At 63.6% G+C, this 20,285-nt stretch overlaps 4 protein-coding genes across 14 annotated transcripts; 3 read left to right on the forward strand and 1 right to left on the reverse strand.

Annotated features, from left to right (window-relative positions):
- Positions 1 to 1,221: 1,221 nt before the first annotated feature.
- Positions 1,222 to 9,551, forward strand: SEPTIN12 (septin-12). 6 transcript variants are annotated; one of them, XM_015877198.2, is made up of 11 exons: positions 1,222 to 1,409; positions 3,058 to 3,909; positions 7,364 to 7,537; positions 7,811 to 7,939; positions 8,066 to 8,147; positions 8,229 to 8,366; positions 8,451 to 8,568; positions 8,650 to 8,745; positions 8,820 to 8,916; positions 9,068 to 9,119; positions 9,225 to 9,551. In XM_015877198.2, exons 1-11 carry the CDS (start codon positions 1,355 to 1,357, stop codon positions 9,373 to 9,375), a joined length of 1,944 nt encoding a protein of 647 aa, XP_015732684.1. In that variant the 5' UTR covers positions 1,222 to 1,354; the 3' UTR covers positions 9,376 to 9,551. The 6 variants fall into 6 exon arrangements, with proteins under 6 accessions (XP_015732684.1, XP_015732685.1, XP_032303607.1 ...); XM_032447716.1 differs by lacking the exons at positions 1,222 to 1,409; positions 3,058 to 3,909 and adding exons at positions 5,648 to 5,785; positions 7,161 to 7,263; XM_015877199.2 differs by lacking the exons at positions 1,222 to 1,409; positions 3,058 to 3,909 and adding an exon at positions 3,999 to 4,839.
- A 125-nt stretch (positions 9,552 to 9,676) lies between these two features.
- Positions 9,677 to 11,076, forward strand: LOC107320904 (myeloid-associated differentiation marker-like). Its single transcript, XM_015877228.1, has one exon. The coding sequence runs from the start codon at positions 10,036 to 10,038 to the stop codon at positions 10,900 to 10,902; it is 867 nt and encodes a 288-aa protein (XP_015732714.1). The 5' UTR covers positions 9,677 to 10,035; the 3' UTR covers positions 10,903 to 11,076.
- Positions 11,077 to 11,856: 780 nt separating this feature from the next.
- Positions 11,857 to 17,059, forward strand: LOC107320901 (cytoplasmic phosphatidylinositol transfer protein 1-like). 5 transcript variants are annotated; one of them, XM_015877221.2, is made up of 11 exons: positions 11,860 to 11,980; positions 12,544 to 12,699; positions 13,550 to 13,629; positions 13,797 to 13,945; positions 14,733 to 14,821; positions 14,940 to 14,947; positions 15,040 to 15,111; positions 15,226 to 15,321; positions 15,395 to 15,550; positions 15,622 to 15,685; positions 16,267 to 17,059. In XM_015877221.2, exons 3-11 carry the CDS (start codon positions 13,582 to 13,584, stop codon positions 16,533 to 16,535), a joined length of 951 nt encoding a protein of 316 aa, XP_015732707.1. In that variant the 5' UTR covers positions 11,860 to 11,980; positions 12,544 to 12,699; positions 13,550 to 13,581; the 3' UTR covers positions 16,536 to 17,059. The 5 variants fall into 5 exon arrangements, with proteins under 5 accessions (XP_015732710.1, XP_015732711.1, XP_015732707.1 ...); XM_015877222.2 differs by having other exon boundaries at positions 11,862 to 11,980; positions 12,585 to 12,699; XM_015877223.2 differs by having other exon boundaries at positions 11,863 to 11,980; positions 16,270 to 17,059.
- A 2-nt stretch (positions 17,060 to 17,061) lies between these two features.
- MSS51 (MSS51 mitochondrial translational activator) lies at positions 17,062 to 20,188 on the reverse strand. Of its 2 annotated transcripts, XM_032447721.1 has the most exons (7): positions 20,110 to 20,188; positions 19,507 to 19,689; positions 19,120 to 19,275; positions 18,779 to 18,903; positions 18,030 to 18,593; positions 17,571 to 17,664; positions 17,062 to 17,477 (listed from the first exon to the last, which is right to left on the reverse strand). In XM_032447721.1, the coding sequence occupies exons 1-7, from the start codon at positions 20,181 to 20,183 to the stop codon at positions 17,267 to 17,269; spliced, it is 1,407 nt and encodes a 468-aa protein (XP_032303612.1). In that variant the 5' UTR covers positions 20,184 to 20,188; the 3' UTR covers positions 17,062 to 17,266. The 2 variants fall into 2 exon arrangements, with proteins under 2 accessions (XP_032303612.1, XP_015732700.1); XM_015877214.2 differs by lacking the exon at positions 20,110 to 20,188 and having other exon boundaries at positions 19,507 to 19,884.
- Positions 20,189 to 20,285: the final 97 nt, after the last annotated feature.

Below are 20,285 nucleotides of genomic sequence, written 5' to 3' on the forward strand. Positions count from 1 at the left end.
TGAAACATGCCAGGATTATTTCCTCTTCTTAAACAAAAAAAATATCCTTTAAAATCAGCTCAGCACTTTGGGGAGCCCCAAAAGGCCCCGAGTGGTTCCAACCCTACAGATCCAGGGCAGTACTGAGCACCTGGGCTGCTCCAAGAGCCTCCCTTTGTGTGGCCCCAAAAGTGCTCCAAGCAGCTCTCAGGCTCCTCCAAACTCTTCTGAAACTCCTTGAAATAGCTGAAAGAAATATCCTGCAGCAGCTCGAAAGCACTCCAAGCCTTCCTCTGAAGGGCCCTGCGAGGTCTCAAGTGCTCCTGAGCCCTCTGTGAGGCCCCTGAAATGCCTCCAGACCCTTCTGGGATCCCTCCCGTCAGAGATGCTGAATGCTATGGACCTTTTCCAGCTCTGCTGCAGAGATCTCTGTGTTCCAGTGCTCCCCGAATCCCCCTGGGGTTGGTTATGGGGCCGTATCAGCAGCCCCCAGTGTTGGGTCCCTGCACACCACCATGCCATAGGAGAACCCTAAATGTCATTAATAAAAGTTTACCCATCATGGGTTTATGGCTTTGCAGTGCAGCTGTGGCTCCGAAGCTCACTGAGGGCTGCAGGAATTGTCCTGGAGCGCTGCTCGCTGCTACATGCTCAGTGTGGGACAGTTGGACCGGTTGGTCCATCCCCGTGGGTGCTCCTGGATGCAGGACAAGGATGCTCTGGGACAAGGACATGGATGCTCCAGGATGCAGCACCAGGGGATCCAAACGCCCGGTAAACCCCAGCACTAAATGCACAGCCTGAAATTCGTACTTTTCTCCTCTTTTCCAAGCAGGAAATCGCTGCGAGTACAGAAAATCCTCACTCCCCCCCTCCCCCCCAACCCCTAAGCTTCCACCCCCCAGCAGCCAACAGAGCCAAGCCGAGCGCTGGGAGAAGCCCTGGGGGAGAGGGGAGGGGGGGGAGGGCAGGTCAAAGACCCCTTTGCTGCCCTCCTGGGGCCCGGGAGGGGATCCCCAGCTCTGCCCGTGGCTTTCAAGGGTGATGGAGGAGCCCCCAGTGACGGGAACAGCGGCGATGGGGCCGGAGAGGACAGGACCCCCGGAACCGGCCGGCAACGCCACGCCCGTGGGATATGGGTGGGGGGGATCCGGCCGGGGCGGGGTGCGGGCAGTACCTCCCCCCGCCGCCCCCGCCCCCTGCCGCCCTCCCCTCCTCCTCCTCCCGCTCTTTCGCCTCCTCCTCCTCCCGCTCCTCTCCCGCACAGCCCGGGGCAGCCGCCGCCGTCCCGGCCCGGTCCGCTGCTCCGGCTCCGTTCCGTTCTGTTCCGCTCTGCGGTTCCCATGCGGGGCGGCCCCGCGTCCCACCCCCGCCCATGGCCCGGCTCTCGGTGAAGGAGCACCTGGACGGCATCCTCAGCGACTTCGAAGGTGCGGTCGGGACCCCCCCGAGCTCCACCCGCGGCCGCGTTTCCCCGTGGGTGCGTGAAAGGTTCCCCCCTGCGGGGTGGCCACGTGTATCTCCGCGTGTATCTGTGTGTGTACGTACGTGTGTCCGTGTGTGAACGGTCTGGATGTGGCTGTATGGTCTGCATGGTCCATGTGTTCCTTTGCAACGCCCCACGCGTGCACCCCGCGACCCGAGTGGGCTTTCCCACTCTTTGCAACCGAATGGAGCCGGGCACCGGGTGAGATCCGGCAACAGCGGGACTTGGCTTTTTTTGGGGTGTGTGTTTGTCTTTTTTCTCCCCCTTTTTATCTTCCTTTCGGCCCCAACTCCCCCCCCCCCCCCCCCCTTCTCCGCCGCTCTCCGGGGTCGGGAAGGGGCAGCGCGGGGAGGAGCGGGCGGAGAAACCCGACCTGGGGCGGCTGCTGCCCTCGGAGGGAGGAATGCAGCACCTACCGGGGGGGGCACGGGGGGTACGGGGTGCGGCGGGGAGAGAAACGCGAGGAAGGGAGGGGGCAGAACCCCGTGTTCCTTTCCACCGCCTCCCCCCGGCAGCCCCGGGCTGGAACATACCTGCCGGCCCAGAGCTGTTATTAGCATCACCCCCGCTCCGACCCCTGACCCCTGTGCCCAGCCCCGGGCACGGGGCGGTGACCTGGGGAGGGGACGGGGCACCGAGCCCCAGCCCGGCCTCATTGCTCCGGGTCCCCTTTGTCCCCCGGGTCCTCATCACCCCCTGGGTCCTTATCGTCCATCACTCCAGGTCTCCATTTCTCTCCTATCCCCATCGCTCCCTGTGCCCATTCCCATCACCCGCTGCTGCCGGGGCCTCGTGCCGCACACACGGCAACGCGGCGAGGGGGTGGGGGAAGCTCCGTGGGAGCTTCGGCCCCCGGCGATCTCCGTGGGGAGCCGGCACCGAACGGAGCCGCTGGGGCGGATCTGGCAGGAGTGCAGCTCCCGGGGGGCCGCACTGACGCTTCCTGCCCGGGCGGGTGGGGAGTGTAGGGGGGAGCTTTGTGGGGTCCCTCCATGCAGACCCACCGCGGCGCTGCACACAGAGGAGAGCAGCCCCCAGGGCAGCACAGTGCCCATATGGCAGCAGCTTTGCGGTGCCCAAAGGGCTGCGAGTGGGTGGGGGGGGAATGAGGAGTGTTCAGCCCCAGGACACAGTGCTGGCCCCAACCCCCCCATACGCATCTGCCTGCTTGTGGTGGAGGGTCAGAGCCCTCCTGGCAGGGGCAGTACTGCCGTAGGATGGCAGTGCCATCTGGCTGTGCCATCAATAGGCTTCAGGGTTAACGCTCAGGAATAGGCAGGGATCCCTGCGCTGAGCTGTGCTGAATGCGGGGGGAGAGCAGCAGCTCGGGTTGGGATCTGGTTACGCAGGGCTGGATCCCTTACAGGGGAATAAAGCGGGCACTGTGCGGTGCAGGGAGCCGGGAGCCACGGCACCAACCCACAGATAAGCACTGGGGAACAAAGCCGAGGGGCCGGCGGCACTGATCTGGTTTCCCATCCAGGCTGGGCTCACAGACGGCCTTTTGGCACCCGGTGCATGGGGGTAGAGCCCAACAGCTGCTGTGCCACCCAGCCCCAGTGCCGCCCTCACACCTCTCCATCTCTCCGCAGCCCTCAAGAAGTCGTTTGAGGCAGAGGATGCAGGTGATGCTCCAGGATCTCCCATTGCATCCCCACTGTCTGCAGGAGCCACCGAAAGCCACCGGGCTCTGCAGCCCGGCCCTGACCCACACAGTCCATTGCTGCGGGGTCAGCATCGTGCTGGCCGGGCTCCCGGTGGCATCCCCTCCTTCCAGAGCCACACAGGGCCGGGCAGTGACGGCGAGAGCCTGCGCAGCTCCAGCTCCAGCCTGGAGAGCCCCGCAGCCCCCCAGCCTCCTGCAGCCTCCCTGGCCGCCGACCCCTGCTTGAAGAAAGTGCCATCACATGGCTGCGTCTTCCCAGTGGAAGCAGAATGTTCCCTGCATGTGGCTGCTGGGCACAGCTCGCTGCCAGCACTGGACTTGCACATCGCCGAGGAGCCGAGCATCCCCCCCCCAGCCCCACGCCCCACACCACCATGGGGTGCCCGCAGCCCCGCTGCCCTGCCCCACACCCGCCTGCCTTCTTCCTCCTCCTCAAGTACTGAGGTGGCCCCAGGGCTGCCCCGCACACAGCTCAGGGTCAGCCTCAGTGCCAGCCCCCGCCTGGCTCGCCCGACCCCCCTGGCTGTCACTGCAGCCACCAGCCCCAGTGAAAGGCTGCTCCCCCTGGCTGCCCCCTTCAAGCTGGTATCGCAGCCACAGACGGTGCAGGTGAGCTCCCAGCCTGCCTTCCTTGGGGGGATGGTGCTGGGGCCGGGCACCCCGATGGCACTAAGGAACATCGGCAGCACCAGCCCCACCATGGGGACCTGCTTGGTGATGCCACGTGGGCTCGGCCAGGCTGCAGATGGATGCTGTTCCACGGTGACGCTGGAGCACGGTAGGACTCACTCCTCCCCTCTGTCCCTTCCCTGGGTGTGACATTGCGGCCTCGTGCCACCACTGCTGGCACTGAGAACTGGCGCTGGTGGGGATGTGGTCCCAGTGGGCAAAGTCCCTCAGGATCCCTAAGCTGCTGCTCCCATCCCCACATTGTTCCCCTGCTGGTGGCTGCATTCATGCTAGTGGAGATGTGTGTTGGCCACGTGTCCCAGGTACCACTTGGATGTCCCCTGTGTGGCTGTTGGTGTCAGTGAGCAGCACTGTGCCCTGCTCGAGCACCACCACGCAGCTCTCAGTGCCCTGTGTCCCCTCCATCCCCTTGCCATGGGGAACCCGGTCACAGCACAGGGCCCCCAGGCACCAGGCTTGGCTGCGTCCCCATCCATCCCCAGGGCAGTGCCGTGCTCGGGGCCGGACGCCACGGTGGCCGCCTGTTTGTGTGCCTGGGGATCACTGCTGTCTCGCTCGGGTGTCTCGCATGCCGCCGTCGCCGCAGCTCTAAGTACTGACGCTCGCACAGGCATCCATCCCTCCATCCCTCCATCCATCCCTCCGCTCGGGGCTGCGTGAATCATGCGGCAGCAATGCCCATGGCCGAGCCGGCCTGGCTGCACCCACGCTGGGGGACACGGTGGGGACAGTGGTTTGCAGGGATGCAGGGGATGGGATGGGTCGCAAAGTGGGTGTGAGCTGGAGGGGCAGCGTGCGGTGCCGGGCTCGGGAGCGCTCATCTTTTCAGGAAGCTCCGAGCTTCGCTCCACGGCCGCCCCGTTTCACTTCCACCCAGCGCCCACGCAGCGCCCCGGGGTGAGGAGGAGGAGGAGGAGGAGCGGAGGAGGGGCCGTGGGCTGTGGGCTGCAGCCTCCTCCTGCCTGCACCCCTGCAGTTATTCGGCCGGTGAGCGGTGACCGGCTCGTGGTGCAGCGAGGTAGGGGCGGCCGAGGGCACGGGGTGAGGGGCAGGGTGGCTGTGCTGGTCCCATGGTGCGTGTTGGGGGGCTGCTTGTTGTCACCACGGGATTTCAGTCCCTATGGCCGCAGCAGGGCCCTGCGCTCTCACTTCTGCTTCTGCTTGTGTCTCTGGGTCTGGCTGTGGGTGTAACTGTCACTGCTGTCCCCTCGGGTTGTGCGTGGTACCACCACTGTGGCGCGGCCACTGCAGGCTCTTCCATGGGCTGGGGACCCGACCCCATCACCCTCCATCCGTGCAGCAGAACTTCTGGGTCACGGGGCCGCGCTCCTGGCGATGTGGGCTCCTTTCCCATCCCCTCCTGCCCACCTCCACCCCCTGAGCTTATTACAGACTTCCCGGCCAACATGCCGATTAATGCAGCATCAGTAATTAAACCATGCCGGGAGACCACGAACCCGGGTTTACCCGTCTCAGCCTGGAAAATAAACCCTTCTCAATTAGCCCGGAACAGGTCTGTCTGCAGGGAGCCATTATCCAGGGCCACATGAAGGGATAATGTTTGTGTCTGCTTGGCTTTGCCATCGGCACGGCTCGGCACAGCACAGCACGGGGCGGGAGGTGACGGCCGTGCTGGGAACCCGGTGTGGGTGCCACCCTGGGAGGACGCGGGCACCTGAGAGCCCAGCAGTGAGGAGGTGTGAGGGGCAGGTAGGGGGTCTGCTGCTCAGGGAGAGTTTGGGGAGCGGAGGAGGAAACAGGGTGCACAGGGCTGTGCTGTGAGCGGGTGGCACTCGGTGGTGGCCACAGGGGGGACAGTGGGGTGACGCAGTTGTAGCTCTGTTACTCGGTTCCGGATCTGTCCCGGCAACCGGGACATTGTGGTGGCTGCACTGGGGCTGGGTGCTGTGCTGAGCGGTGGGCAGAGCAGGATAAGGCCCTGCGGGCAGTGCCCCCCCGGCCGGGTGGGTGTCACTGCTGTCACCAGGAAGTCCTGGTGTTTTGACATTTCCGAGGGAAGCCCCAGCTGGGTGGGAGGGCGCTGTGGGCTGGAGCCCGGCTCCTGCTGGGCTGTGCCAGCTTTGGAGGGGAACATCTCCCCTCTGGGAGCACCCTGCGGTGGTGCCACCAGGGCGTCCCATCCTGGCTGCTGCTGTCCCCAGCCCTAGTCATAGCCTGGCACCTACTGGTGGGCATGGGATGCCCGGACCCCCACTCTGAGATGCCATTTCTGCAGCAAGGAGCACCTCAGCTCCATCCACCTCCTGGCATCTCCATGCCAGGTGCTGCATGTCCCTCATCCTCAGGCCACATGGCACACGGCTGTGCCTGCAAGCTGCCGCCCGAGCCTCGCTGGTGCCAAGAAATGGGCTGGCACATATGTGCCGTGCAGGGAGGCTGCAGCGTGGGCCGGGGGACGCAGGCGCCGTGGGGCACTGCGGCATCGGGGTGGGCAGTGCTGGGCACAGGGGTCCCCGGTGCCTGAACCCCCAATGCCAGGTGGGTGACAGCGCGTGCTCCCCTTGCCCTTTGGAGGTGTGGAGCTGTGCAGCTGGGATGCCCATGCAATGGGTGTTGGGGTAGGGGAGGGATGCTTGGAGGAAAGGGTTTCACTGTGTTGAGGTTCCCATTGCTGCTGGTGGGGCTTGGAGCTGAGTGTCGAATGAGTGAACTCAGTGCATGGGTGGGAGAGGAGGGGCGGTGGGGAGGCTGGGTTATTGCCATGCTGGGCATGTGCGGGAGCAGCCGGGCTGCAACCCATGTTTGAGCCCAGCGGGGTTGGGGCCAGGCTGCAGTGCTGCAGTGACAGGGACCGGGGACAGCCGGGGTCCCCTCATCCCCAGGAGCTGTGTGGGAGCGGGGACAGCGCGTCGCGGAGGTAGGACCCAAACAATGGCTGTGCCAGGAGGGAAGGAGGAGGGGGAGGAGGAGGGGAACGACAGCTCTGGGGGCTCTCAGCCGCCACACAAAGGCTGGGGCGGGGGTCTCGGCTGCATGCCTTGTGGCTCTCAGGCTGCTGGTCACCCTGTGGCCCCACAGTGGTGCTGCTGCTGTCACCCACTGTCACCCCCTCGGGGCCAGCTGTGTGTCAGCACCAGCACTACGGTGCTGTCACTGTGCTGAGAGTGATGAGGGGTGACACATCGTGTGCCATGCCCAGAGCCCCCTTGGGTGCACGGGGCTGTGCTGCGAGGTGGCCACTAGCCTTGGCACGGGGAGGCAGTGCTGGTGGCCGTGCTGGTGACACCACTTGTGGAGCTGCGGTGGGCACGGTGGGGGGCACAGGTGGCTGAGCCCCAGTGATGCCACTAAGGGACACCCTCATCCCCATGGTGCCAGGAGGTGGCATGCTCTGTTGCCGTGTTTCACCTCGCCGGCTTCCAGGAATGCGCCGGGGCTGCGTGCCCACCAGCGTGGCTGCTGCTGGGGCAACGGCAGCAGGGTGAGCAGCACTGAAGGCATCCTGCTGTCCTCCTGGGAAGGGGAATGTGCTGGGGAGGGGTTTTGGGGTGTCCTGCTCACCCTGTGTTTACCCTGCACAGGGAGCAGCCTGGAGCCCCAGGAGCGCAGCATGGAGGCGGCGGCCGTGCCCCAAGAGCTGCCCCCTGAGCGTGGGGTGCACGAGCTGTTTGGGTACGTGGGGATCGAGGCCGTGCTCGAGCAGATGAAGGTGAAGACCATGAAGATGGGCTTTGAATTCAACATCATGGTTGTCGGTGAGCACCCACAGGGTTTGGCTGCTGGGAATCTGATGCCACCGTGTGGGGAGAGAGTTGGGGAGCTTAGACTTTGGGGAGACTGAAGCAATAATAGGCTGAAGGAGGATGGGTCTCATAGCACAGTGGTATGGCTGCGCTCCCTGCACACTGGGGTTTGGGTGATGTGTCCCAGCCTTGCCCTGCAGGATAGGGGTGCTCCCACACAGAGCTATGGTGGGGGGTTAAAAATGCATGGGAGGGTACAATGTGGAGCTGTCTGTGTCCCCGTAGGGCAGAGCGGGCTGGGGAAGTCCACCATGGTGAACACCCTGTTCAAGTCCAAGGTGAGCCGCAAAGCTTCACAGCCTGGCCAGGAGGAGCGCATCCCAAAGACGGTGCAGCTGCAGTCAGTCACCCATGGTAAGGTCACCCATGTGTCCACAAAGCCATGGGAGAGGGCAGGGGATGGAGGGAGGGTGAGATGGGAGGGACCCCCACCTCAGTCCCCTGCTTCTCCTTAATGCACGGATCCCACTGACCCCGTAGTGATTGAGGAGAAGGGTGTGAAGATGAAGCTGACGGTGACGGACACGCCGGGATTTGGGGACCAGATCAACAACGAGAACTGGTAGGACACAGCCATTGCGGTGACTTTTGGGGGAGAGGCTAAACCCCAACGGGGCTGCTCTGATCCATCCCCTGTCCCCAGCTGGGACCCCATCATCAAGTACATCAATGAGCAGTACGAGCGGTACCTGCGCGAGGAGATCCTCATCACCCGCAAGAGGAAGATCCCGGACAGCCGGGTGCACAGCTGTGTGTACTTCATCCCCCCCACGGGGCACTGGTGAGTCACCCCATGTGTGGTGACCCCTCACCCATGGGTGCTCCCAGGGGGTCGCAGCATGACAGCTGTCCCTCCCCCATCCAGGTTGCGTCCCCTCGACCTGGAGTTCATGCGGAGGCTGAGCAAGATTGTCAACGTGGTGCCGGTGATTGCCAAGGCTGACACGCTCACCCTGGAGGAGCGGGAGGAGTTCAAGCAGCGGGTGAGGGGAGGCACAGGGGGCTCCTGGCCATCCTGCCCCCCTGCTGTGGTCTAGAAGCAGCTCACACCCTGTGTCCCACAGATCCAGCAGGACCTGAAGGCCCATGCCATCAGCGTGTACCCACAGGAGGATTTTGATGAGGACCCCGATGACCGATTGCTCAATGATAGGATCCGGGTGAGTGTTGGGATGCTGGTGCTGAGGGGAGCATGGGGGCACCCTGGGGTGACCGTGTTCCTTGGATCCCAAAGGAGAAGATCCCATTCGCTGTGGTGGGGGCGGACCAGGAGCACCAGGTGAACGGCAAACGGGTGCTGGGCCGCAAGACCAAGTGGGGCATCATCGAAGGTAAGGGCAGCATGTGGCGTCCACACGGAATGGGACTGGGCTGCCACCTGGGCACCTCGCAGGGATCAGCACCCAGGGGTGCACCCCTGCATGGTGGGTGCTGTCCCCGCGGCACAGAGACGAACCCACAGTGCTCTGCCTTGCCTTGCAGTGGAGAACCCGGCACACTGCGAGTTCCCTATGCTGCAGGACCTGCTCATCCGGTGAGCTGGGGTCGGGGTCACCCCACAGAGCACCCTGATGGTTCTGGGCACCCCAAAACTGCAGGGGGTGCATGAGTGTAACACGGTGCCTTCCTCCCCGGGCAGGTCCCACCTGCAGGACCTCAAGGACATCACCCACAACGTGCATTACGAGAGCTACCGTGTGCGGAGGCTGAATGAGAGCAACCGGCCAGCGCCGAGCTCCAACAACGGGCTGCCATGCAGGGATGAGGACGGGGACGAGAGCAATCTCTGAGCCCTGGAGCCCCGACCCCATGGCAGCGCCCGGCCCCTGCCCCACAGTGACTGTGCCACCTCAGCTCACAGCCCCCCAGCCCACAAGGATGAACAGAGGGGGCTCCCTGGGTGTCCCCAAGTTCTGCTGTGACACCCGGAGCCCGCTCAGCATTAAAGGTGAAAACGGAACCTTCATCATCCGCCATCCTACAGTGCCACCGTCTGCACTGACAGCCCCACAGGTGGCAGCAGGGCTCCCTGCCACCACCCCGCTGCCACCCGGACTTTGAGCTGCTTATCAGCTGCAGCCGCACCAGGAGGTGGCACCCGGAGGTGTGGGGCTACACCCAGTGCTTCCTGATGGGCACCTCCCCATGTGTGGTGGGGGGGTGGGGGTCCCCACACTGTTGGGGTCATTCTTGACCCCAAGCCCTCGCTCACACCTGGCACAGTGTGGGGTCCGCCAGGAGCTGCTGTGGGTTGCAGGAGGCTGCACTGTGCCCCCGCCCCAGGGCAGGGCACGGGCTGGCTGCCAGTACCCACCCCCCCCCAGCTCAGTGTGCACAGCTCAGCCCAGTGTTAATGATCCACCCACAGCCGCGCGGTGCTGCTGGCAGCAGTGGGGCCGGGGGCCCCAGTCCCTCAGCCCTACAGGCGCTGCCCGGCGGCACACGCAGCCATGGCGGTGCTGGCGCTGAACTGGAGGGCCGTCACCTCCTGGGTGGGCATCGCGCGGCTCTTTGCCGTCCTGCTGTCCTGCATCTCCTTCAGCCTGGTGGCCTCCACCGGTGACTTCAGCGGACCCTACGGGACGTGGTGCATGTTCAGCTGGTGCTTCTGCTTCGCCGTCACGCTGCTGGTGCTGCTGCTGGAGCTGCTGGAGCTGTCCCACAAGCTGCCCGTCTCCTGGGATGACCTGACGGCCGCCTTCGCCATGCTGGCAGCCCTGATGGTGTTCACCAGCTCCGTGGTCTTCCCGTCCACCTTCATCTCCAGCCCCTGCTCTGGTGCCCGCTGTGCGCGCCAGGCGGCCGCCACGGCCATGTCCTGCCTCTGCTTCCTGGCCTACGCCCTCGAGGTGGGGCTGACCCGTGCCCGCCCGGGAGACATCAGCAGTTTCCTCTCCACCGTGCCCGGTTTGCTGAAGGTGTTTGAGGCTTACGTCGCCTGCCTCATCTTCTCCCTGCTGGATAAGTACAGCACTTACCCCGGCTTGCAGTGGTGCGTGGCCGTCTACTCCATCTGCTTCATCATCACGCTCCTCATCATCCTCTTAACCATCGGCCGCTGCCTCAGCTACATGCCCTGCCCGCTGGAGAAGGTGCTGGTTGCCTACAATGCGCTGGCCCTGCTGATGTACCTCACTGCTGTCATTGTATGGCCGCTGTACAGCTTCAATGGCCGCAGCCGGCCCAACCCCTGCAACAAGGACTGCTGGTGGAACAAGAGCCTCGGCGTCACCTTCCTCACCATCTTCAACTTCCTGGCCTATCTCGTGGACCTGGTCTACTCCACCAGGATGGTCTTCATCAGGACCCCTTCCTAAGGGCTGGGGGACGAGGGGGTGCAATGCTGCGTGGGGCTGGGGGATGCGGAGCTGAGGAAGAGGCTGATGCCTTGGAAAGCTCCGTCCCACCAGCGGTGTGGGGTGGTGTGGGGTGCTGGGTGCTCCGGGGGTCAGGGATGGGGGGGGGCTTTGGGATTAAATCGGGTCATTTTTCACTTTTTTTCTGCCTCTCTGCTTTCTTCCCCTCTTCCTATGGGTGGGGGTGATGGGGGTGCTGCCCCACAGCAGCCCTGAGTGGCCGGGCAGGGGGACAGGACCAGGAAAAAGCCAAGCTGGCTGCCTTGACTTGGCATCTGCACGGGACCCTGCGGAACGGGTTTGGGAGGAATGTGGCTGTTGGGGGGGCCGGGTCCCTAAGCACTGGGGCAGCTCTGTGCTGTCACCTGGTTAGGAGCCCCATTGCTCAGGGCTGCAGTGACCGTGTATGAGGTGGTGGCACCAGGGCACTCCCTGCCTGGGGAAACACACAGTGCCAGCCACGTCCCTGTGGTCCCACTGGGAGTGGCACAGCGTGGTGGCAATCCAGGAAGGAGGATACAGAGCAGGGAGGTGCCCGGCAGGGAGGGCACCCACCACCACGCTCCTGGATATGGGCTGTGCACCCAAAGGTGCCCCCAACCTGTGCTGTGCCCCCACATCCTGCATCCCCAGGCTCTGCGCTGCCATCAGCCCTGCACCCATCCCCACCTGCTCCTTCCCCAGTGCCACCAGCATCACTCCAGCACCACCCATCCCACAGCCACATCATCATGGTGCTTATCCTCTTAGGACAGCACTGCTTGACCTTCCCCCCTCTCCAACAGGGCCATGCTGGGCCTCTGGAGCCACTCACAGCTTCCCGAGGCAGAAATTTTTTGAGCAAATAAAGGAAAAGCCGCACACCCCAGCACAGCCCTGCCCTGCGCTCAGCAGAGCTATTTTTAGGGCTCGAGTTGATTGAAATTCATGGAGGAAAGGCACGGCAGCACGTGGCAGCTGTCGCTGGTGAGGAGCTGCAGTGCTCTGTGCTGGTGGCACAGCAGCTGGTGCACGCGGGGACAGTGAGGCCAGAGTGCAGGTAAGGGCTGGGTGGGTGGGTGGGCACAGGGGGGCAATGGGGATGTGTCGTAGCACAGGGCATGTGGGGCTACCAGCAGCTGCTGAGCCCTCGTGGATGCACAGGACACTGGTGTTGGGTTGGGACTTACTAATGCTCTGCTGTGCTATGGGAAGCCCCAGTGCTATGGGGAGGACCGGTGTCATGCTATGGGGTGAACTGGTGCCATACTATGGGGAGCCCCAGTGCTATGGGGAGCACTGATTACATGCATGTAATGGGGAGTACCAATGCCGTGCCACAAGGAGCCCCAGTGCCGTGCTGTGGGGAGCCCCATTGCCATTCTATGGGGAGGACTGGGGTCATGACAGTGAGATGGACTGGTGCTATGGGATGGGGAGAACTGGTGTCTTTCTGTGCCATGCTGTGCCGTGCTGAGATGAATTGGTGCCGGTGCTGTGCTATGGGGAGCCCCAGTGCCGTGCCATAGTGCACAGCGGTGCCGTGCTGTGCCGTGCTGTGCCGTGCCGTGCCGTGCTGTGCCGTGCTGTGCCGTGCTATTGGGCTTCCCGGTGCCGGTGCAGTGGCGGAGCGGTGCCGGTGCGCGGCGGATTCCTCCCCCTAGGGGTCGGTGTGCGCCGGTTCGGCGGTGCGGGAGGCGGCAGCTCCTGCGCACGGCCCGGGGCGGCCGGGACACGGCGGGGAGCGAGCAGCGGGGAACGGGACCGGAGCGGAACCGGGTGAGTGCGGCGGAGCCGGGGCGGGGACCCCCCACTAACGGGCCCGGAGGCGGCGGGCGCTGCTCGGGAGATGCGCGGGGCGGGCGGCGGGGAAGGGGCGATGGAGCCCCCGGAGCTGCCGTCCCGGTGAGCGGCGGGGGGCAGCGCGGTGGTCCCGGGGCTGTCCCGCTGTCACCCGGCTGTGCCACACGCCACCTCTATCGCTGCTGCTCTGTGAGCCCGAGGGAGTGAGGGGAGGGGCGGCTTCTTCCCCATCAGCTGGAAGCCCCCGGGATGTCCCCGTGTTCCCCGGTGACCCCGCACGGACCAGTCGCTCCCGAACAGCCCCATCCGCCCCCCCCCTCGGAGGAGCAGGTCTAACCGTGCTCGGGTCACTGCGTGGGGCTGTATCCTCCGCGTGTCCCCGCCGTGTTCCCTGCGGATGGAGACCTCCGTGGGGCTGCGGGGAGCGGGACAGCCCGGCAGTGCCCCACCCGGTACCGGTGTCACACCGGAAAGGGATCCACACGGAACCCCGACCTCGTGGGGACACGGCTGTGGGTGAAGCAGGACTGGGGTGTTCGGGGTCCATCCCCACCCGTAAGTCCGATGCCACCCACCGCTGGATGGGAACGCAGCGCCCCGAAGGGTGGTGTGCTCCGGAACAGCTGCACCAGCATCTGCGTGGCAAGGAAGGGGTTAAGGCACCCTGCGGGGTATCGGGGTGTCCCCAACCGGGGGTACACGCGGGCAGCTCCTCGCACCGGTGACCTCACGGCACCGCCATGGCAACGCCGCGTGAAATCACCGGCACCGGAGCGATGCGTCCAGCCCGGCAGCCCGCAGTCACCGCACACCGTGTCCCCACCAGGATGAGCTGCGCCCACGTGTGACCCCGCCACCATGCTGGTCAAGGAGTACCGCATCTGTATGCCGCTCACCACCGAGGAGGTGAGCAGTGGGACGGCAGGCAGGGGACCGTGCCACCTTCCTAGGGAGAGCACCGAGCTTTTGGGTGCAGAATCCTCACTTTGGGGTGCAAACCTGGGACCCCCCGGCACCTCATCCCCGTGCCCAGTGCCTCCGGGGGGCTCAGCATCCCCTCTATTCTGCCGCAGTACCGCGTGGGGCAGCTGTACACCATCAGCAAGCACAGCCACCAGGAGAGTGAGAAGGGTGAGGGCGTGGAGGTGGTGAGGAACGAACCCCACGAGGACCCGGTGCACGGCCCTGGGCAGTTCACTGAGAAGCGCGTCCACCTCTCCAGGTGAGCCATACAGTGTGGGGAGGGATGGGGGTCCCCACCTACCCCAGTGCTGGGGGATGTTGCTGTGCTGTGACCCCATCCTGTGTGTCCCCAGATCTGCAGGGGGTAAAACCTCCCAGGCTGCAGCCACCTCTGAATGGCTGCACCCAACCTGGGGAGCTGCAGGGATGCGCTCATCTCCTGGGGGCTGCACCCATCTGCTGCAGTACCCCCATCTCCCAGGGCTGCACCCATCTCCTATGGACAGCACTATTTCCCAGTGCAGGGCACAGCAGGGATGCCCCAGCGGTTGCTCTGCCCATCGCAGGGGTGTCCCCCCATATCCCTGCACTCAGCCCTATAGGCTGGCAGCTGGCACACGGTGCTGCTGTCCCAGTGTCTCCTCCACCAGCTGCAGTGTGTGGCCGAGAGCGTTGCGGCTGCTCCCCCAGCAGGGAGCCACTGGTGTTAGACAGGATATTTTTAGCCACGGCACTCACGATTCTCCTCTCGGAGATGTTATTTATAACATCAGAAAATTAATCAAAAAACACCACCCGGCTCCCTGCTGCTGGGAGGGAGGGCAGCACACACCGTGAGTGCCCAGGGTGGGGACTGGGGGGGCATCATGGGCACCAGGCTGAGATGGGGGCAGGGATGGGGGTCCTGGGGTGATGGGACTCCTGGAGAAGGGATGAGGGGCTTGGAGTGATGGAGTCCAGGAGCTGTGCTGGGCAGGCAGGGCTGGGTGGCATCATGCTGTGCCACGCTCCTGGGCTGCACCCTGCCCTGCTGCTTTCCCCCACAGCAAGTTGCCCAGCTGGGCACGGGCAGTGACTCCCCGCATCTTCTACATCACGGAGAAGGCCTGGAACTACTACCCCTACACCATCACTGGTGAGTCCCAGTGGTGAGGATGGGGCACTCGACACAGCCTGGTGCCACAGGGCTCTGGCACGGTCTCACTTGTCTCTTTCTCCCCCACAATGCTGCTCCGTGCTGCTGGTCCCTGCAGAGTACACGGTAAGGGGGTGGCATGTGGGGAGCTGGTCCCTTTCCCCTGGGGTGGGTGCCCTCAGGGTTCATGGACCAGCTCCTGGCTGCTCTCCCCACAGTGCTCCTTCCTGCCCAAGTTCTCCATCTACATTGAGACCAAGTACGAGGACAACTGTGGGGACAGCGAGAACGTGAGTGGCACTGCCCACGTCCCTGTGTCCTTCCCTGAGACCTGGCGACCTCATTGCAGGGAACATGTGTGGTTGGTGCCATCCCCTCTCACCTCTCCCCTCTCCCCATCCCAGATCTTCCACAGTGATAAAATCCTGGGTGACCACGAGGTCTCCTTCCTGGACATCGCCTTTGATGAGATCCCTGAGCGCTACTATCGCAGCCTGGAGGTAACGGGGTTCTGGGGGTGCCCTGTTTGGGGTCCCCCCCCAGCTCAGCTCACAGCCCCGCTCTGTGCCCAAGGACCCCCGGTTCTTCAGCTCAGCCAAGACGGGCCGGGGGCCGCTGCGGGAGGGCTGGCGCCAGCACACCAAACCCATCATGTGTTCCTACAAGCTGGTGACCGTCAAGTTCGAGGTGTGGGGGCTGCAGACGCGGGTGGAGCAGTTTGTGCACAAGGTGAGGGGGCCGAGGGCACCAGCGGGGGCCATGCGGGCATGGGGTGCTGAGAGCCACTGTCACTGTCACAGGTGATCCGGGATATCCTGCTGATCGGGCACCGACAAGCCTTCACCTGGGTGGACGAGTGGTGCGGTGAGTCCCTGCCATTCCCCCGGCCCCAGAACATGGGACTCCAAAAGCCACCAGCCCCGCTGGTGCCCCATAACCCCATGCCCTTACATCACTGCACACCTGGGACTGTGCTGGGCAAGGCTTGGCCAAAGCAGCACTGCAGCCAGACAATTCAAAACAGCCACCACTGGGGTCACCACTGGGGCCAGTACAGCTCTCTGCCTTCCAGACAGGCCCATGGGAAGGTTTGTGCCTTCAATACACACCTACAAGTGGCCACAACCCAAAGCTAAAGAGCCAACACCCCTTATTCCTCCACCTGTACATCCCCATGGGTTGCCACCTTGGCACTCACCGGTGGTCCCCATGTACGTGGAGTCCCCCTGTGCCCCCTATATGGCTCAGCATCCCCTGCCTGCACTGTCCGTCTGTTTATCCCCTCCTCATGGAGTCCTGCTGCCACCCTCCTGTTCCTGCCTGCCCCTCTGCCCCAGCCCTTGTTGCCTTCCCCGTGTGGATGCTGTGCCCAGGGCTGGCACCTTAAGGGACTGGGGGGCACTGGGAGGTGCCAGAGGTGGCTGTGAGCCCGTGTGTGTGCTCAGCAGGCATGACGATGGAGGAGGTGAGGCAGTACGAGAGGGAAACCCAGGAGGCCACCAACGAGATCATCGGGTTGGTGACCCCCACCATTTCGGTCAGCGAGGTGGGGCAGCCCACAGACACGCACTCGGCCCCTGCCAGTGCCCCCTCCACCCCACTCAGCGACGACGCCCCCGATTTCCTCGCCCCCCCCAAAGCTCGGCCCCGCAAGAAATCAGCGCCGGAGACCCTGACACTGCCTGCACTGCGGGAACGTGCCAGCGCAGAGTGATGCTGCATTGCACCACCACAGCGTGCCACCTCCCTGGCCGGACTGTCCTCTCCTCCATGCCAGCCCTGCCCACCTCATCCCCTCCGACAGATGCTGACCCCAAGGGGGGACCTGCCAGCTGGGTATGTGGGAGCCTTGTGGGGTTGCCAATACCCCTGAGCCGCTGCGGATGCCCAGGTGGGACATTGTCACCATTGCTGTGCTGGACCTGCTGGCTCACCGGGAGGGGACACTCACAGCATCAGGCCATGGTGGCATCCTGGCACCTGGTGCAGCCCCTTGAGTCTGAGCACCACGGCACTTAGGGAGTGATGCTCGAGCAGCACCCTGCGAGGTAGGCACCAGAACAAGAAGGTGAGCATGGAAGTGACAGTGACAGCCCAGTGCCACCTCTTGGGTGCCAAGGGCCACCCCAGGCCCTGCAGCTGAGAGCTGTGTCAGTGCGAGGGGTGCCAGGGCAAGCTCAGAGCTGTGTTTTCTTTGGGAAAACATTGGCCTTTTTGGAAATAAAGCTGGAGACGTGGCGGCTGGCTCCTGGTGGTGGTTTATTGGGCCCTGCAGCACAGAGCTGTGCCTGCACTGTCCCCACACATAGCACACACTCTGGACACTTCAGCTGGGCTGGGAAAGGCAGCAGTGGGTTGGGGTTTATGGAGCAGAACAGGGAGGATTGAGCTGGGTCAGCTCAGCGATTCCTCCAGCTGCACAGATGGAAACAGCTCCCTTCCCTGCTAGTCGTCATCGCTGTCACCTTCCAGCTCCCTGAGAGAGGTGGCTGGCCCCAGCAGGGTGATATAGTGAGAGCTGCAGTACACAGGCGCCTTGTTGGGGCTGGAATAGACCTGCTCGGGCCGCAGTGAGGCAAAGGGGTTGGCAGCGTAACCTGTGACGCACATCTCCAGCTCCACCAGGATCTGCAGTGAAGACTTCAGCTCCTGCTCACTGCCAGGAGAGGAAAGGAGGACTCTGCTCAGCTGGGGTGCTCCCCATAAGGACATCCCTGCAGCCAGCTGGGGGGCAGGCTGAGAGACTCACCTGTAGACAGTGAAGAGAGTGGGCAGGCAGTAGTCCCGCAGAAGCAGCAGCGTGGGCAGCCAGCCTTCCATGAGGTCGTGGCAGGCATGGAAACCTGCAGGGATGCAACAGTGAGTTGTGCACGCAGCTCATACACCTCAGCTGTCACAGCATGAAGCATGGCCTCACTCTGTGTCACAGATCACATCTTGCTGCAGTGCTGCTGGTGGGAAGGACTGAGCACCCTTAGCAAGGAAAAGTCCTGTTCCCTGCCAGGCTCCAGGTCCTGGGCTGAGCCACAGAACTGAGATCCAGAGCCCAAACACAGGGACCCCTTTGGGTGCTGCTGCTGATGCCTGAACCTCAGGGTGTCACCCATCATAAGTGGTGGCCCATTGTGGCTCGGTGCACAGCCACAGCAAGCCCTGGGCACCTCCTAAAGTCCTCAGCAGCCCCAGGCACTGCACCCTGGGCACTCACCTGGGTGGAAGCCCACCACCAGGTCAGGGCGGGCAGCCAGCTTGGTCTCCACTTGGTCTTCCCAGAAGTCATGATACAGGCCCTTGTAGCTGCTGAGATAGATCCTTCCTGGGGGTCCCGACGTGGCCAAGGGGGGCCTCATGATGGGCCCATCTACCACATCAACCCCCACCATCACCACCTCCATGCCTTGCTGGCCTGGGAACATCCGTGCCAGTTCATCATAGTCTGTCACCCGGGTGTTGAGGGTCTCGACGTGGGATGCTCCCACCACGTGAATGGTGAGAGGCTTGGCAAGGGGATCGATGCCAAACAGACGCAGCCCAAGGCCGATGGTGAGTGGCCGTGAGTGGAAGTCAGTGACGAGGCGCCGGACAGACTCACGCAGCTCTCCCTCCTCTGGTCGTGGTTTGCCTGCATTGGCCCAGAGGAGGCTCATGTAGCGGCCAGCCAGGACAGCGTCCAGCTTCTCCTCCAGCTGCTCCTGCATGGAGAACCAGTCCTCCCAGCCTGCCACATCTCCAGCAGGTTTTGTCCAGGTCTCCGTGGGGAAGGGAATGTCACCTGGGGGCAGAAAAGTGGCATCTCAATGGTGGCCCTGCAGGACAAGGCTGCCTGTCCCCACCATGGCTGCTGGATATAGCTGCACTGCCAGCTTGGGATGACTAAAGCCAGGAGGAGGGAACTCACACACGCAGGGGGTAGGCTGTGGGAAATGCATGGGGTGGGAGCAGCATCCTCTGACCCACCTGTGAAGATGAGCCACTCCACCAGCCGGTCCAGGGCCACCAATTTCAGCTTCTTGCAGAACTTTTTGTGCACAGGCCAGTTGGCACGCTGGCACGCCACGCTGCAGTAGTACACATTTTGGCATCTGGGAGGAGAGAGGTAGCATGCCCAGCTTTGGAGGGGCAGAGGGGCCAGGATCACACCCACCGAGCCACCCTGTCATGGCTGCATTGCTATTTGGTGCAGGTGAGCCTGCAATGGGTCTGGCACACCCAGCCTCACCCTGCCCCCTGGGCTAAGCTTTCCCTTTTGGGAGCCAGGGGACATCCAGCCCCACACTATTGCACTGCTTCCTCCATACCTCTTGCATCGCCGGAGACTTTTGGGATCGGGGAGAGCATCAGGGAGCTTCTTACACTCAGCACAGAACTTGAAGGTGTCCTCCATCTTCTGGAACATGTCGAAGTAAGTCCGGATGCCGAAATCACTGCCCTTCTTCCTTCCATCCATGGCAGACCTGAATGGAGCCCAGACACAGCAGGAGGTGAGCAGGATCTGTTCTATCTCAGCCAGGTGGGTGTCCTTCCTTTAAGCCTGAAGGATTTCAGGCTGGTTGGGGATAAGGAGTCTTGTGTGTCACCTTGCTCTGAAGGGGGCTTGAGGGCACATGGGTTAGGGTTAGGGTTAGGGTTATGGGGGGGACATGGGGGGGTGTGACACCCACAAAGCCCACCCTGCTCCCACTCACTTGTAGTCCTCATAGCTCTTCATGTTGAGCTTCTGCAGGATGACGTGGGACAGCCCTGGCACATTGCTGTCCATGGCCTGGAAGCCCAGAGAGTCCATATCAGGAGCCTTGGCTGCTGCCATCTCCTTTGCAGGCTTCTTGGATGCCTTACGGGCTGCACCTCGTCCCCGCTGGGCCATATTGCTGTGGGACACAGGGGGTGCTCAGCCCCACAAGGAGACCCTGCGGGTGTCCCAGCGGAGCAGGGAGGGCTGAGCCAAGGGAGGGCTGAGCTCAAATGTCAGCCCCAAGAAGGCCAGGCGTCCTGCGGGCATCTGATAGCACAGCTATTCTGGTCAGCGCCTCCCAGGGAAGGGGGCCAGGCGCCATGGCAGCAATGCAGGGGGGATGTGGGGAGGTGGGGGGGGGGCAGGCGGCCATCTTGTCCTGCCATCATGGCCATGGGGGTCCACACCTCACAACAAGGGGCACTGAGAGGGGGGCTGGGTGCCTCCATTGGCCAACCACAGGTGAAGGTGAGTGAGTGGCAGGCACCATGGCTGCTGCTAGTGCAGGGAACGGGATGCAGGTCAGTGGGGGTGATGGGGACACACTGACACAGACCCCCATCCACACAGCAGCTTTCCACTGGCTGCCCACATCCAACATGGCGCCCACATCCAACATGGCGCCCACATCCAACATGGCGCCCACATCCAACATGGCGCCGGGATTGACACCCGGCTCCCCAGCGCTAAGATCTCGCGAAATCTGCCCATCTCGCGAGATAAACCGCGTTG

Source organism: Coturnix japonica, chromosome 14 (assembly GCF_001577835.2).
Source record: "Coturnix japonica isolate 7356 chromosome 14, Coturnix japonica 2.1, whole genome shotgun sequence".
NCBI lineage: Eukaryota > Metazoa > Chordata > Aves > Galliformes > Phasianidae > Coturnix > Coturnix japonica.